The following is a 15,342-nucleotide window of genomic DNA, read 5'->3' on the forward strand; positions in this document are numbered from 1 at the left end:
CACAAAAATATTAAGCAGCCCAACCGTTTTCAACACTGATAATAAGAGATGTTTCTTGAGCAGTAAATAAACATTAGAATGATTTCTGAAGGATCATGTGGCACTGAAGACTGGACTTATGCTGAAAATTCAGCTTTGTATCACACAAATAAATTACATTTTATATTATATTACAACAAAAAACATGCACAATTAAATTGCACAATATGGTTATATACTGTATCACAATATGGCTGTTTTTGCTGTATTTTTGATCAAATAAATGCATGCTTCCTTCAAAACCATTAAAAATTTCACCTACCCCAAACTTTTGAACGGCAGTGAAAAAATGTGCTTGATGTGACACTTGCTATCTTCTCGAAACATATTTTAACCATCAATGTATGAACCAAAATAGATGAATCTAAAAGCCTGACAATGTCTAGATACTGACATCTGATATGTACAATATCAGTCGTACAAGCGATACATGATATACATTTTTTACAAGGAGAAGTCATTTTGGGAAGTGGTAACAAAAAGCAAGTAAAAGCTATGCATGTAAAATGTTGTAGATATGTTATCATTTGAACCCACCTGTCCATAAAAGGCGACTCTAAAGTAAGTTCCCAGCAGACGCCGGCCAGACTGCATCACCTCTAATATCTTCGCATAAGCTTGCTGCAGTGTGTCATACAATCGCCTCAGTTTCTACAGGAGAAAGAGAGAAATAACAGCTATGTGAGAGAGCATGTCATTTTCATGCATCAGTGTTCAGAGTTGTGCTTTAAAATGTGGTGTCAAAGTCTTTTTTGCTTGAAACTGTCTATTTTGTCTTGCTAAATATGAATAGTGAAAAGTGCAAATTTAACAGATTGCTTGTCTTAGCACATTTAACGACATAAAACGAGATGACTAAAGAAAGACTAGGAACAAGAGCAGGAAATGACAGGTCGGATGTGAAGAGTGTCTACAACTGTGTGTCAACTTAAAAGTGTGTAAACTTTAATAAGGATGCTGATGTCTTTGTTAGCAAATATACATATTCTAAAGTCTCTTGCAAACAGTTTTCCTCTGAACTGACTCTTTATTAGAGCAGAGTAAATTGGCTTAGGCAAAAAAAACAAAACATGCATGTTCTTTCATGACACGTATTCTTCAATAAATCTTCCTGTCTGACACTGTGGTGCCATTTACTCAAACATCTAAAGACAAAGGTATGGAAATTACTGGGAAAAAAATGTCAACAAATTGTCAATATTATAACAACACCATATTCATTCATAATTTATGGGTGTCATTTAAAAAAATTTAAATGGAAAGTCAAATGGAAGAAATAATCTAATTAAACACAAAAAACAGTTTAAATAATGATGAGCAGGTGGTAATTTATTTGCATAAGGCAAAGGCACAAATAATCACGGGTTTTCTTATCTGTTCACATTAACAACAATATAAATAAATCACACAAAAAAAATTATTTTAAGAAATGCAATAAAAGTGACACGACTTTGTTGCTATTTAATCGAGTGAGATAACTCAAGAGCTTCAAAGTCCAGGTTTGCATGCGTTTCGGTTGGAGGAAACGGTTTTAACATAAGACAGACTTCTGGAAGGGTCAGACTTTTAATGATGGTGTTGGCACTGTGGGAAATTTTCCATCTTAGAAGAGTTTGTTTATGGATGGCTTTCCAAACAGTGGCTACAGAAGGCAGAGGAACATGTTTCTTATTTAATTTAATTTCTACATTTACCAAACGTGGTTTATGTCAAGTGCAAATGCTAGCAAGTGTTCGCCAAGGCATTGCTACGAGGTTACTATGGGGCTCTGGGTGGCTACTAGCTAATTTAATTTAGCTTAAAACAAACAAATTATTATTATTATAATGATACAAAAAAATATATATATTTTTTTTTCTTTAAACACTTCTAAAAAGTTAATAAAATACTGTAACAGTATATAAATCATCCTAAAATAATAATAATCTTAAGAATCTATGATATTCTGGTCCCTAGATGAATGGAGTAGAGTTACTGAGAAGTGAAAGTGAAACAGATCAAGGCTCTTTTCATAATGACTGATAACACACTCACCACCCATACGGACATCTGATTGAGCTACTTCATTCCTTTCAAGCCTGGTCAGAGTGCGCTTGTGCTTTCTAAGAGTTTAGTTATTGTGTAAGAGCTTCAAAGAACTGCTGCTGCCACAAAGAATTATAGTCACAGCATTGTGAAAGAAAAGAATTGGGCAACTAGCACTTGCCAAAGGAAAATGAATCTGCATGGCAGTCTTTCTTACCTCAAACTCATGCCGTTTCTCGTAAACGGGAATGATGAGTCTCGCAATGTGTGTGATGAGCTCAAACCTCTCGGCTTTCCATAGACCCTCCACACACACCTCCAACTGCTCAACCAGGACGTCCTGTCACACATGTACAACTGAGGTTTCACAGATGCCTCTTTTGACTCGTTCGTCAAACATATTTTTGCTAGGGTCTTTTATGGGGTTCGATCTGTCTGTGTTGTTTACCTCAGTGTAGTAAACATCTTGCATCCCTGCGTCTTCTTTCATCGCTCCTTCTTCGTCAATGTTCTGGGTGATTTTCTTAAAAGCTGCCAGTCCACTTGGGAATAGATCTGAAACAAGATAACAGAAAATATGCCACTATATTAACACAAGACTAGCAAAAACGCTTTATAGTTTTTACAACACATATGAATCAAAAGCACTAGACAGTACAACTACAGACAGTAGTTAGTTTATCATTTAAATCTAATAGAGTTAATTGTTTTGCTTGAAAAATGTGCTTGTGCCATGTTGCGTTAATAATAAAGACATCAAAGAAGGTTTGACTTTTCGTCAGATTATTATTATTTTTTAATCAAATGTAATGCAATGTAACACGATTTTATATTTCCATGCTTTTTTTCTTGTGTATCCAAATACAGTTTGGGGCCACGTAGATAAGCTATTTCATTATTAAAGATTACTCAAGAAAAGCTGATGATTAGAATTACAAAATAACAGCATCACTGTTACCAGCACATGACTTCTGAGAAACATACAGCAGTCCTTTAGATGATACCATTTTCATCTCTGGTTTCTAGTTATGCAAATTTGTGGGACCTGCGACATCATTGTAGACATTTAGGGAGGCACAAACTTAACAAACTTTAACAAAATGCATTTGCTATTTAATTGGCAAAACTGTTTAAAAAAAAAAGATCAAACACAGTGAATATTTCCGTTAATGCATGCTTTATTTAAAATAAAAACAGAAGAGAAAAAAAAACTGGTTTAAAATGCATTCCACAATACTTGAGATGCATTGTTTGAGACTTTGCATTGCCATTTGCATTGTGAACCACAAATTAGGGCTAGGATAGTCAAGTGTTTGTCCTGAGCAGGACCATTATTTGCATGGGGAAAATGAGGGAAATTACACAAGCCACAGGTATTTATTGTTTTGTGTTGTTCATTTATAAATGAAAACGTGAAGCAAGAGTTAATACATCATTGTAATATTAGGTCAGACATGCATTCTGATTCTAATTAAGCGATCAGTGATGTATAGGACACACAATCTAAGGAAGAATCTCTTTGCTCCTAATAATAAGCATGAACCCATTGTTGAAAGTAAAGAAACCTTTGCAAACTTACTTTTCCTGTGCAAATACTCTGCCACCAATGCAGCAACATGAACATTACACATAGCAGCCTGTGAAAATACAACAGCAGAGAAAAATAAACGTTACATCACTAAGAAAACAAATCTCACGCACAATGAACTGAACTTAAGCTCATCCATGTCAAACTGATTTAAAGGAACAGTTCGCTTGAAAATGTAAACTTGCTGAAAATGTACTCTCCCTCAGGCCAGCCAAGATGTAGATGAGTTTGTTTCTTCGTCAGAACAGATTTGGAGAAATTTAGCATTACATCCCTTGCTCACCAATGGATCCCCTACGGTGAATGGGTGCCGTCAGAATTAGAGTCCAAACAGCTGATAAAAACATCACAATAATCCACAAATCACAAAACTCCAGTCCATTGGTTACCAAGTGATTTAATGCTATATTTCTCCAAATCTGTTCTGATGATGAAACAAACTCATCTACATCTTGGATGGCCTCTGGGTGAATAAATACTCAACAAATTTACATTTTTGAGTGAACCATTCCAATAACTATCCTTATTTCTATGTTTTAGGGGATCCAATGCACAAGGAACTACTGTTACGCAATATTTTCCAATGTTGGATGTATTCCCTTGTAAGCAAAAAAAAAAAAAAAAAGAAACTTAAGAGAATGCTGGCAAGGAAGTGACCTTTACTCCAATTCAGTTCCTGTTTTTCCTTCTGTGGGGAATATATTTACATGAAAAATTAAACGGTGCTGCTAACCTAAACATATCAGAAGAGTACGGAACAGATTAAGCCCAATTGTTAAATAATTAATGAATCATGTAAACAGAAATGTTAACAGCAATGAAAGTCTCTTGTGAACTGCAGTTAAATGATCAAGGATTGACCAGTGTTCAGTGACAGGTGCTCTGACAAAGATTGTTTAAAATACAACCTGAACGTTACTACCAGGAGGTGGTTTCCAGAAATGATGGTCATAAAATATAACTGGTTTATGTAATGTTAAGTTTTGTGTAAAGAAATCCCCAAACAGGAGGTCCAAAACACAAATGGGGAAAGGTGAAAATACTTCAGTTTCAAATAAAAATGAAACATTTATCAAATGCATCAAAAGACAAAAGATATGCATAAAGCCCAAAAAAAGAATTAAATTCTGACTAAATATATCGTCCCCTTGTATGATTCTGTTTACCTAAAGCTGGTTGACTGAGTGTCAGAAAAACTTAAAACTTTAATGTAAACTTAATGTTTTGCTACAGCAGCCTATAAAAGTAAAGTTTTAAATAAAATGTATTTTATCAAATGTATTACTAGATCATTTAGACTGTAAGATGATTACATCAAACATTGACGCTGATGTTTTAAAAAGAGCGATTTTTGACAGCTTACAACAACATAGCACAATGAAATTTCTCTCTGCTGTGCCTTTTTTCAAACAACAACAACTAAAACCCCAACATACAAGACAACATAATTACACATTTAAGGTTAGAAAATTAAGCAGTTTAAATACCATTAAACCAAACCAACAAAAGACGAAAGACAAAAAAAAATAAAAAAAAATCAATAAATAAATAACTAAAAATAATATAATAATAATAATAAATAAAATAAAATAATGAGTTTAACAAATAAGATCAGATTTTCAGCAGTTAAGCCATCACATTTAAGACGTGGCTGATTTTCCATGACATGGTATAGTGCACATTTTAAAAGTTTCCATATATTTTATGAATGGCTGCCATGCTATATTAAATTTAGACAATGAACCAGTTAGAGTACATCTCATCTTCTCCATGTTTAAAAACCTCATAATGTCAGCGATCCATTGGTCATGTGTTGGGGGATGTTCCTGTTTCCACCTTAAGAGTATGAGATGCCGTGCAAGCAAAGAGGCAAAAGCTATAGCGTTTGAATAGTGTTTAGTTAAAGAAATGCTAGAGGGCACCATATGTCCAATATTTATTGAGATTAGGACATGTCCAGAAGGTATGCAAAAGTGAACCAATATCTGCTTTACAGCGATTACACATTGGATCACTTTGTGGATAAAACTTAGCCAACTTCTCCTTAGAAATATGCAAACGATGAAGGACCTTAAATTGAAGGAGTCCATGTCTGGCGCAAATAGAGGATGAATGCACCCTCTTCAGCATAGAGTCCCAAAGATCATCTGATAAATTTATCGCCAAATCTTTTTCCCAGTGAGCTTTAATAATGGAGAGAGAAGGGGTGTGTATTTCTAACAGTAAACAGTAAATTTCTTTAATCACTCCCTTCTTACGAGCATTGATGTCAAGAATATTATCCAGAGGAGTTATCTCTGGCAAGTTAGGCAAGGCAAGGCAAGGCAAGTTTATTTATATAGCACATCTCGTACACAATGGTAATTCAAAGTGCTTTACATAAAAGAAAGTAAAATAGTAATGAAGAAAAATAATAACAAGAATAAAACAAGCAATTTTAAAACTTTTAAAATTATTAAAAATGTACTTATTTAAAGGAATTTAAAACAGTTACATAAAATAAAATAAAAAAAACAGTGAAAATATATATTGCAATCAGTTCGGACATTGCACAGTGCTCATTCAATAAATGCACAGCTAAACAGATGAGTTTTAAGTCTAGATTTAAATGTGACTAGTGTTTTAGCACATCTGATCTCTTCTGGAAGCTGATTCCAACTGCGGGCGCCATAGTAACTAAAGGAGGACTCCCCTTGTTTTGTGTGAACCCTTGGTATTTCTAACTGACTCGATCCTAATGATCTGAGTGCTCTGTTAGGTTTATATTCAGTGAGCATATCTGCAATATATTTCGGTCCTAGGTCATTTAGTGACTTATATACGAGTAAAAGTACTTTAAAATCAATCCTAAATGTAACTGGAAGCTAGTGTAAGGACCTGAGGACTGGTGTGATATGCTCAGATTTTCTGGTTCTAGTCAGAATCCTGGCAGCAGCGTTCTGGATGAGCTGCAGCTGTCTAATGGTCTTTTTGGGAAGGCCGGTGAGGAGCCCATTACAATAGTCCACCCTGCTGGTGATGAAGGCATGAACAAGTTTCTCCAAGTCTTGGCTGGAAACAAAAGATCTAATTCTTGCAATGTTTTTTAAATGATAGTATGCTGATTTAGTTACTGCTTTGACATGACTATTGAAACTAAGGTCTGTCTCCAGAATCACACCAAGATTCCTGACTTGATTTTTAGTTGTTTGACCCCTAGAGTTAAGGTATGCATTCACCTTGAACACTTCATCTTTGTTTCCAAATGCAATGACTCCAGTTTTTTCCTTGTTTAACTGAAGAAAGTTCTGGCACATCCAACTATTAATTTCATCAATGCATTGGCAGAGGGAGTCAATTGGGCTGTAGTCATTTGGAGATAAGGCTAGGTAAATCTGGGTATCATCAGGATAGCTGTGATAGGCAATTTGGTTCTTTCTCATTATTTGACTTAGTGGAAGCATATACAGGCTAAACAAGAGCGGTGCAAGAATTGACCCTTGTGGGACTCCGCATGTCATGGACGTCCACTTAGACTTATGCTTTCCTAGACTCACATAATAACCTCTCCCTTCTAAGTATGACCTGAACCATCTGAGTACCATCCCTGAAAGCCCGACCCAGTTTTCCAGTCTCTCTAGTAGTATGTTATGATCGACAGTGTCAAACGCAGCACTGAGATCTAGCAATACCAGCACCGATATTTTGCCAGAGTCACAATTTAAGCGAATATCGTTTATTATCTTAATGAGGGCTGTCTCTGTGCTAAGATGCGGTCGAAAACCAGATTGAAAATTGTCCAGGTATCCATTTGAGTTTAAGTATTTGTTCAGCTGATTAAAAACGACCTTTTCTATAATTTTACCTATAAAAGGAAGATTAGATATTGGTCTAAAATTGCTCAAAATGGTGTTATCAAGATTGCTCTTTTTCAGGAGGGGCTTAACAACTGCATTTTTTAAGGAGTTTGGAAATGTCCCAGAAAGAAGTGAGGCGTTCACCACTTCTAAAAGATCTGCTTCTAAGCAGTTAAGCACATTTTTGAAGAATTTTGCTATCAATTGCTTCAAAAATGGACATAGTATCTTTTTGATATTGTGGCCTAATCTGTCTGACCTCTGCATTACATGAGGATGTGCTAATCGCCTTCTTGATATTGATGATCTTCTCAGAAAAGAAGGATGCAAACTCATTGCATTTGCTGTCTGAGAGCATTTCACTGGGAATCTGACTTGGGGGGTTTGTCAGTCTCTCAACAGTGGCAAAAAGAGTACGAGTGTTACTTAAGTTACTGTTTATAAGGTTTGAGAAGTAATTCTGTCTAGCTGTGGCTAGTTTCACATTAAAAGCATGAAGGCTGTCTTTGTAGATGCTATAGTGAATTTCAAGTTTTGTCTTCCGCCACATCCGCTCTGCTTTTCTGCATTGTCTTTTCATAGTCTGAACTGCTGTTGATCTTCTCCAAACTGATTTCTGTCTGTTTGTTTTCTTACTGATTATTATTGGAGCAATATCATCAATAACATTCTTAACTTTTGAGTTGAATGAATCAAGGAGAGTATCAACAGAGTCTGCAGAAATGCTTGGTGTTAAAGATATAGCCTCCATAAATAGTACACTTGTGTTCTCGTTATTGCATCTCCTTCTGACAGAGACCGATCTAGATTCAGTTGTAGCAGACATCAAAATATCAAAGAAAATACAGAGGTGATCAGATAGTGCTATGTCCTTAATAACAATGGATGAAATGTTTAGACCCCTACTGATGATTAAGTCTAGAGTGTGTCCACCTTTGTGTGTGGGTCCATGCACATGCTGAGTCAAGTCAAAAGTGTTTAGAACCGTTATCATTTCTTTTGTAGTTTTGTTTTCTGAATTATCTATGTGAATATTAAAATCCCCTGCAATAGTAAAACAGTCAAACTTTGAGGAAATCATTGATAACATTTCTGTGACCTCTTCAACAAAGACTGGAGAGTATTTTGGAGGCCTGTAAATAATAATAAACAGAATGCGTGGTGCACCTTTCAGCACAATCCCTAGATATTCAAAAGACAAGTACTGACCAAATGACACTTGCTTGCATTGATAGACATCTTTAAAGTTAGGAAAGGTTGTGTATCTCCTAGCTATGAAATGGCGTATCTGCAGATAATGGTAAAAGTGAGTACCAGGTATATTAAATTGGTCAGTCAACTGTGAGAATGAAGCAAAAATTCCATCAATAAAAAGGTCTTTTATAGTCTGTAAACCTTTACTGTTCCAAGTCTCAAAAGCCGAATCATTCATGGAGGGTGGAAACATGTGATTTGAACACAGAGGTGCTTTCCTTGATATTCCAAATAGACCAAATTTCTTCCTAAATTGTACCCAAATTCTAAGGGAGTCATAAAGCAGAGGGTTGTGTTTATATGTGTGCAAATCTAAGGAAAGTGCTGAGCTCAACAGAGCAGGTAAAGATGTTTTCCCACAATTAGATGCTTCAATGTGTACCCAAGAAGGAGTTTCGGAATTTGAATCACTAAACCAGTAAAGCATGTTGCGTATATTAGCTGGCCAATAGTAAAGTTGAAAACTTGGTAAAGCCAGACCACCTAGTGATCTAGGCCTTTGCATAAAGTCTTTGCGTATACGTGCAGATTTACCATTCCAAATAAATTTTAAAATAAGTTTATCTAAAGTAAAAAAAACTTTTTTGGTAAATAGAGTGGAATACACTGGAATAAATGGCAAGTTATTCCATCTCTCTAAATCAGATTTTGTTCTTTCAGAAAGTGGGACAAAGTTTTTTTCAGAGTAATTTATATGAGCGGGTTACATTGACTCCCAGGTAAGTTATATAGTCTGATTCAACCTTAAAGTGGAAATTGTCAAATAAAATGTTTTTTGCCTTAGAGTTAATTTTGTAAAAAGAGCGACTTTGAACATAAAAATTCACATAAAACTCCATGCCAAAATATGAGCTACTGATAATGAAAACTGCTCAAAGACAGTTTATCCAGGGCCGGTTCCAGAGTTAAATACTGAGGACTCTTCAGAAATTAGTGAGTGTGCTCTAGCCTCAGTGCACATACATTTTCACGTCTACTTTTGTCCTGTTCATTGCTCTTTCGAGTGTGAATCCTACATATATGCAGATGTCATTCCATAAACTTTGCAGCATGTATGTGGCTGAATGGATTATACGTAGCCCAAAAAGCACACAAAGAGCACTAAAAAGCTGTCCCTCCTCTTATTTTATAGCGAACTCATGAATTTTTTTATTATAATGAGAGAATTCAAGCTTGCAAAACTCAGCACTAGACAAAACCCCCGCTGTAAATAGAAAGCTTTTGATGCACTCCAGACATAATCTCAAACACAAATATGTACTTGATAGTTTGCCAGATTTGTTTCACCAATATGAATAGAGAATATCTCGAGTTTTTCCCGTGGGTGCTCGGGAATCGATGCATATGCTGTGCAATGTGGTGGTGTTTATTTCACTACGGAAAGCCTGTTCCCTCCTTAGAGTACAAAATAAAAGGAGGTAATTGTGACAAAGTTTTATTATTAAAAATGAAGTTTCAATTGTTAGCTACTTATAACGAGACAGAAACAGGACTCATTTTTGGCGAACTGAGGCAAATTTATCTGTATTAAATTGAAAACTGAATGTAACAATGTAGGACATTATGATAAACATCTGAAAAACAAATATTGTGTTTCCTCTGAAATTGCCACCATAGAGCTGATATGATCTGTAACCTGTGCAGAATAATAGTCAGGGTTTAATACAGCTTCAGGTTGAGGTGGGGCTTAAAATTTGCCTACAGCCATCATGATAAAATGTGTTGTTTCCCAAACAAGTCGACATGGAGCCTTTTCAATACACCTGTACCAACAAAACAACCTTCAAAATAACATACCTCCGAAAAGTCTCCGTTCTTGCTGTGTGCTCGTGCCATGCTGTCCAGCCATGTCCGCCTGAGTTCTGGAGTGCTGGCGTACGATCGGGCGAGACTGTACTGAAGGTCGAGCAGCATTTCTGGGTCTTTTTTGTGCTCACGCATCTGGGCAGTGGCCATCAAAACCGTACGGATTCTCATCGTCAGACCCTTCACTTCAGATGGAAACGTTGTGGTCTGGGGAGAGATATAGAGTTCAGCTTTTAAAATGTAAACAAATGTTTTCGAAGAGAAGCAAAAATAATTATACTAAGAAATACACTAAAATAAAATAACCTGAAAAGTGTTACAAGTCACATTCCTCTATGCTATTTTTTTAATTCCTGATCAAAGCAAAACATTTCTGATGCCATGTCTTGCGGCTTTTTCTACATCTCAGAAGAATGATGTGCGTGTAATGCCACGTAGACTGCATTGTATGCTTTTAACAGAGCTGAACTTTCATAAGTCTGAACTTTTCATAAGTCTTTCAAGCCTTTTCTGTGTGTGTTAATGGCTTTGTTTTAAAAAGTGGTGGGGAAATTGTTGTGGGGTCGTGTTTTTTTGCTATTGCTTTGAAAGAATTTGCATGTCTGCACTCAGAACTTGACATCTGTAATTAATTACACGGCTCTCTGAAGTGCTTCATTCTTATAGACCTCAGTCAGGGTAACAGGATATCTAGCTTTTGACAGGAATGAAAAAAGTGCAGTGCGTTCAATGGACTGTGATGTTGTCTAACAACTTGATGATTGTTCAGCTGAGGATACGTCCTTCCAAAAAAGTTTTGAGTTGTGAAAACACTTTATACAGTGCGTGCCATTATAAAGAACATAAGTCTATCCCTCACAGTCTCGTTTTCATCTGTTTAATTCAGTATGCCATCCAACCTGACTATGGTCTATTCTCCGATAATGACTGTCATCTATAGAAACGAAGTATAATGACTGCTATATACCTAAACCTTAACTCCATTTACTGTGAAACTGTATTAATTCTAACAAGCCGTTTATTTTTCATAAATCTAGATAAATGCATGGCAAGTTTTATAAAGTACATCGGACCCCTGATGTTCTGGATGCCGCAAATGTGTTTTGTGTTACATGCATTAATAAATTATGAAAAATATGCTTTATTTTGGCTTCCAAAGAGTGTTGGGGATATTTCCCGCCTGTGAATGGTCCCTTAGTGAATTTTTTTTTTGAGGTAGATTGAAAATTGACTGCAGATTCCAGCTTGCATTTTCTACTGTACCTTCATGGCTTTATCACTGTTGGCAAAGTTGTTGATGATGGACAGTGACTCCTGGAAACGTGAGCTGCCTGTTAGCGCCACATCAGCGATTAGCTGGCTCACAGTGATGATGATCTAATGGTCAGAGAGGAAACCAAGACAAATTATCAATGCAACGCTCCACAAACGTTCTTGGGTCACACAACAGAAGGCATTGATGATCATGAACATGATTTTTAAGAAATGTTCTTTAGAAAAGAAGTGTGAAGAAAAAGGGAAAAAAAGGCTAACATATGAGCATAATAATTTTATTGTCCATCAAGCTGAAATGTATGCAAATGTATTATACAAAATAATGCAACCAGTATGAAAATATTATTTAATTGTGTGTAGAGACATACACTGCCAGCTATAAAAATTTGCCCTGGCAAGACAAAGGAGTCTAAGATGTCTAAAATGTCATTTCTATCACAGGATGCTGTTAAACATGATACTTTGTATGAGATTGATTGGAAATGACAGTGTATGTTCATGGTTTTCTATAGTGGGCATTTAAACGACACAGTTTTTAACTAAAAATGGAAACCTTTTTGTTGTTTACTTACAAGATAACGTACATCACTAAAGTACCCTTATATTTATTGTTGGACATTGTAAGTTAAGTACAAATTAAAAGTGAAAGTGTGTAAAGTGAGTTCATTTACTAAAAGTGCTCAAGGCTGAAACTGCCTGTATAATAGCTGAAGGAACGCCCTCATAGGTTTCATGGAGTGAAAGTGTAAGCAAAAAAGCACAGTTTTGCAGATAGCTCCAAAACATTGTGAATTCAGTTTGAATGCAAAGAATACTAGCAAATGAGAGTTTGTTTTCATTTATGAGGGTACAATTAAAATAATAAAATTGTATATATATTATATATATATTATAAATCAAAATGTAAAGTCATTGCTATTCACTAATTAGAAATGACGCAGACATGTGAGCAAGTGGTGTTCAGCTTATGTTCAACAACAAGTGAATGTGGCTTGACCTATCTCACTGGCACGATGAGGTTTTATTACACTATGTAGACATGCTTACGCACCTTCAGCAAACTTTTTGTGCTTTTGAGAAGAGCACGTTCAAAGAGACATAGACTGTCTAAGTAATATCAGATAAACAGAAATGTTTTTGATCTGAGCTTGTGACACACCGGCTCGCACTCATCTTACTGTTAGGTCCCGTAAACTACCATTCAATTTTGGGATAAAGGTTTTTTTTTGAAGGATCATGTGACAATGAAGACTGGAGTAACGATGCTGAAAATTCAGGCTTGCCATCACAGAAAAGAAAATCTTATTTTAAATATAAAAAAAGACAATTACAATGGAAAACAGTTATTTAAAATTGTAATAACATATTTCAACATATTTTTTATTAAATAAAAGCAGTCTTGGTGAGCAAAAGACACTTCTTTCTAAACATTAAAATGCCATCTCAGGAGGTGGTATGAGCACGATTCGCTAAACTAAAGTAGACCAAAAAGAGATCTGACTCCAAATTCAAAATAAAGAATAGTGTAAATGAAAGAGCACTGGCTGCTTTTTATTATTGATAAAGATATATTTTGATAAATTAGGTTTAGAAGATTTAATAAAGTATGAAAACACCCTTAAAGCATTGTAGAGATGCACAACATTTGACATTTTTAGTTACTGCCCTCAGTTTCTTATTAACTGATTCTTGACATGCAGTGGCACATGCGAAAGTTTGGGAAGCCCTTGCAGAATCTATGAAAATAAAATATGAAATATGGTGCTACCAATACTAAGGTCTGTAGTGATAAATGATGACCACTGACAGCTGCAGTTCTGCGTTTGTCATGAACTAAAGAGTCCCAAACGGGTAGAGATCCTATTTGCTGAAAGCCTTTTTAATTTGTGCTCCATTCAGTGCCTAATTACAAAATGACTTTTGATATATGTTGCCTTAATGTTAATATGACTATAATTGCATTTTAAATTTATGTTCTTTACAAAAATAAACAAACAAAGATAGTAGGTTTCTCATTCTTTAACTGCTAAAAAATATGTTAACAAGCAAATAATTTCCACTTATACAATGCTGGTCAGGTTTTGGCAGCGAAAACTGTAATGTGTTTTTAACAGCCATTAAAACACTTATTTATGGGCTCAGAGGTGCAAGCTCATTAATCACCCCTCGTAGTCTTCAAACATGCAGCTTCGCCCTCATTTTTAAGCATTAGTTTATTGTTCCATGTAACACGTCCAAATTATCTTTTACTGTAAAGTGTTGCAAAACAGTTGACAAGGAAACTTTCAAACAATGGGCCGGTACATGTGCTGACATACAGTAAGATAGGATTTGTGATGTCCAAAATGGAAATGAAAAAACAGAAAGGTTATATTTGGCAAGCACAAACTGTTTTCCAAGTAAAATACAGTTGGGACTCATAACTTGTGTGTGACAGTTGGAAAAGACAGAGTCAAAAAAAATCAACAACAAAAAACCTGTACAAGCTCAGTAAGGTGAAATAATAGTTTTCTTAGATGAATTAGGTGGCTGATCAAACAGAGACGTCTGTATGAAATTGTTATTATATACCTGTAAGTGCATGCGCAGGAAGCTTTTCCTCTTGGTGTACTCAAAATTGTTCCTCATGAGCAAGTAAAGAAGGGCAGACGCTTCCCCACGTAGGACACTCAGTTTAGACATACAGCACTTCAAGACTTCATAACACAGCGAACCACACAGAGTTATACGGCCTTTAAAAAGGGGAACCTGGAACTAAAATATACAGATCGAAACACAAACAAGTTAATGTTCAAGTAGGAAATTCTGGAACAATCGCGAAAACTAAAGATTGTGGTCATTCTTTAAAGCAACAGTTTACCAAAAATGATAACAATTCTCATTCATTTGTTCTAAAGCTGTATGCTAAAAATGCACCTTTTGCATTAGCATTTAGGTGGGGAAGGTTGAGTAAATTATAATTTTTTGAGAGACCTATTGCTTTGAAAAAGAAATGCATTGATCTCACCTTGATGATAAAGGCTCGCAGAGAAGCAAAGATGTGTTTGATTGCTGTTTCTGATTGTCCAACTTTTAATAAAGTGAGGTACGTGTTGAAGACCTTAGTCATCAGAGGATTGTGACCATCACTGTCCAGTAGTTGATTCTGTCAGGATCCATTAATTACACATCAGTTTATGAAAGAATCAACATATCCTATCAACAGTAAAAGCTTCGCTTCATCATGAACACTAGGGTAAGAATAACTGAGTTTCGGTGATTACCTTGAAGCTCTGAGTGAAGAGTGAGAGGACATCCAGCACAGTGAGGCAGACCTCCATCGACATATTCCCCTCAAGCAAAGACTGATGGTTTGTCTCAGCTTCTGTAGGACCACCAGCTGAAGTACAAGATTACACAAATACAAGCTAAAATCACAATGCAAAGTGAGCCATAAGATTATATTTTAGAAAAAAAATGATGGCCTAAGCCAAGAGAAATTAAAGACTATAGTTATAGTGTTTAACTTATTTTATGTAT

At 35.6% G+C, this 15,342-nt stretch overlaps 1 protein-coding gene across 2 annotated transcripts in view; it reads right to left on the reverse strand.

Annotated features, from left to right (window-relative positions):
- Positions 1 to 15,342, reverse strand: part of LOC132102753 (dedicator of cytokinesis protein 11-like) — a 74,277-nt gene that overhangs the window by 10,369 nt on the left and 48,566 nt on the right. For both annotated transcript variants that reach the window (XM_059507403.1, XM_059507396.1), the window contains 9 exons: positions 15,087 to 15,202; positions 14,831 to 14,968; positions 14,395 to 14,577; positions 11,812 to 11,925; positions 10,540 to 10,755; positions 3,644 to 3,701; positions 2,513 to 2,619; positions 2,282 to 2,404; positions 577 to 690 (listed from right to left, as the gene is read on the reverse strand). In XM_059507403.1, coding sequence (XP_059363386.1) covers positions 577 to 690; positions 2,282 to 2,404; positions 2,513 to 2,619; positions 3,644 to 3,701; positions 10,540 to 10,755; positions 11,812 to 11,925; positions 14,395 to 14,577; positions 14,831 to 14,968; positions 15,087 to 15,202 — 1,169 coding nt within the window. The remainder of the gene's footprint in view (positions 1 to 576; positions 691 to 2,281; positions 2,405 to 2,512; positions 2,620 to 3,643; positions 3,702 to 10,539; positions 10,756 to 11,811; positions 11,926 to 14,394; positions 14,578 to 14,830; positions 14,969 to 15,086; positions 15,203 to 15,342) is intronic.

Source organism: Carassius carassius, chromosome 2 (genome assembly GCF_963082965.1).
Source record: "Carassius carassius chromosome 2, fCarCar2.1, whole genome shotgun sequence".
Taxonomy (NCBI): Eukaryota; Metazoa; Chordata; class Actinopteri; order Cypriniformes; family Cyprinidae; genus Carassius; species Carassius carassius.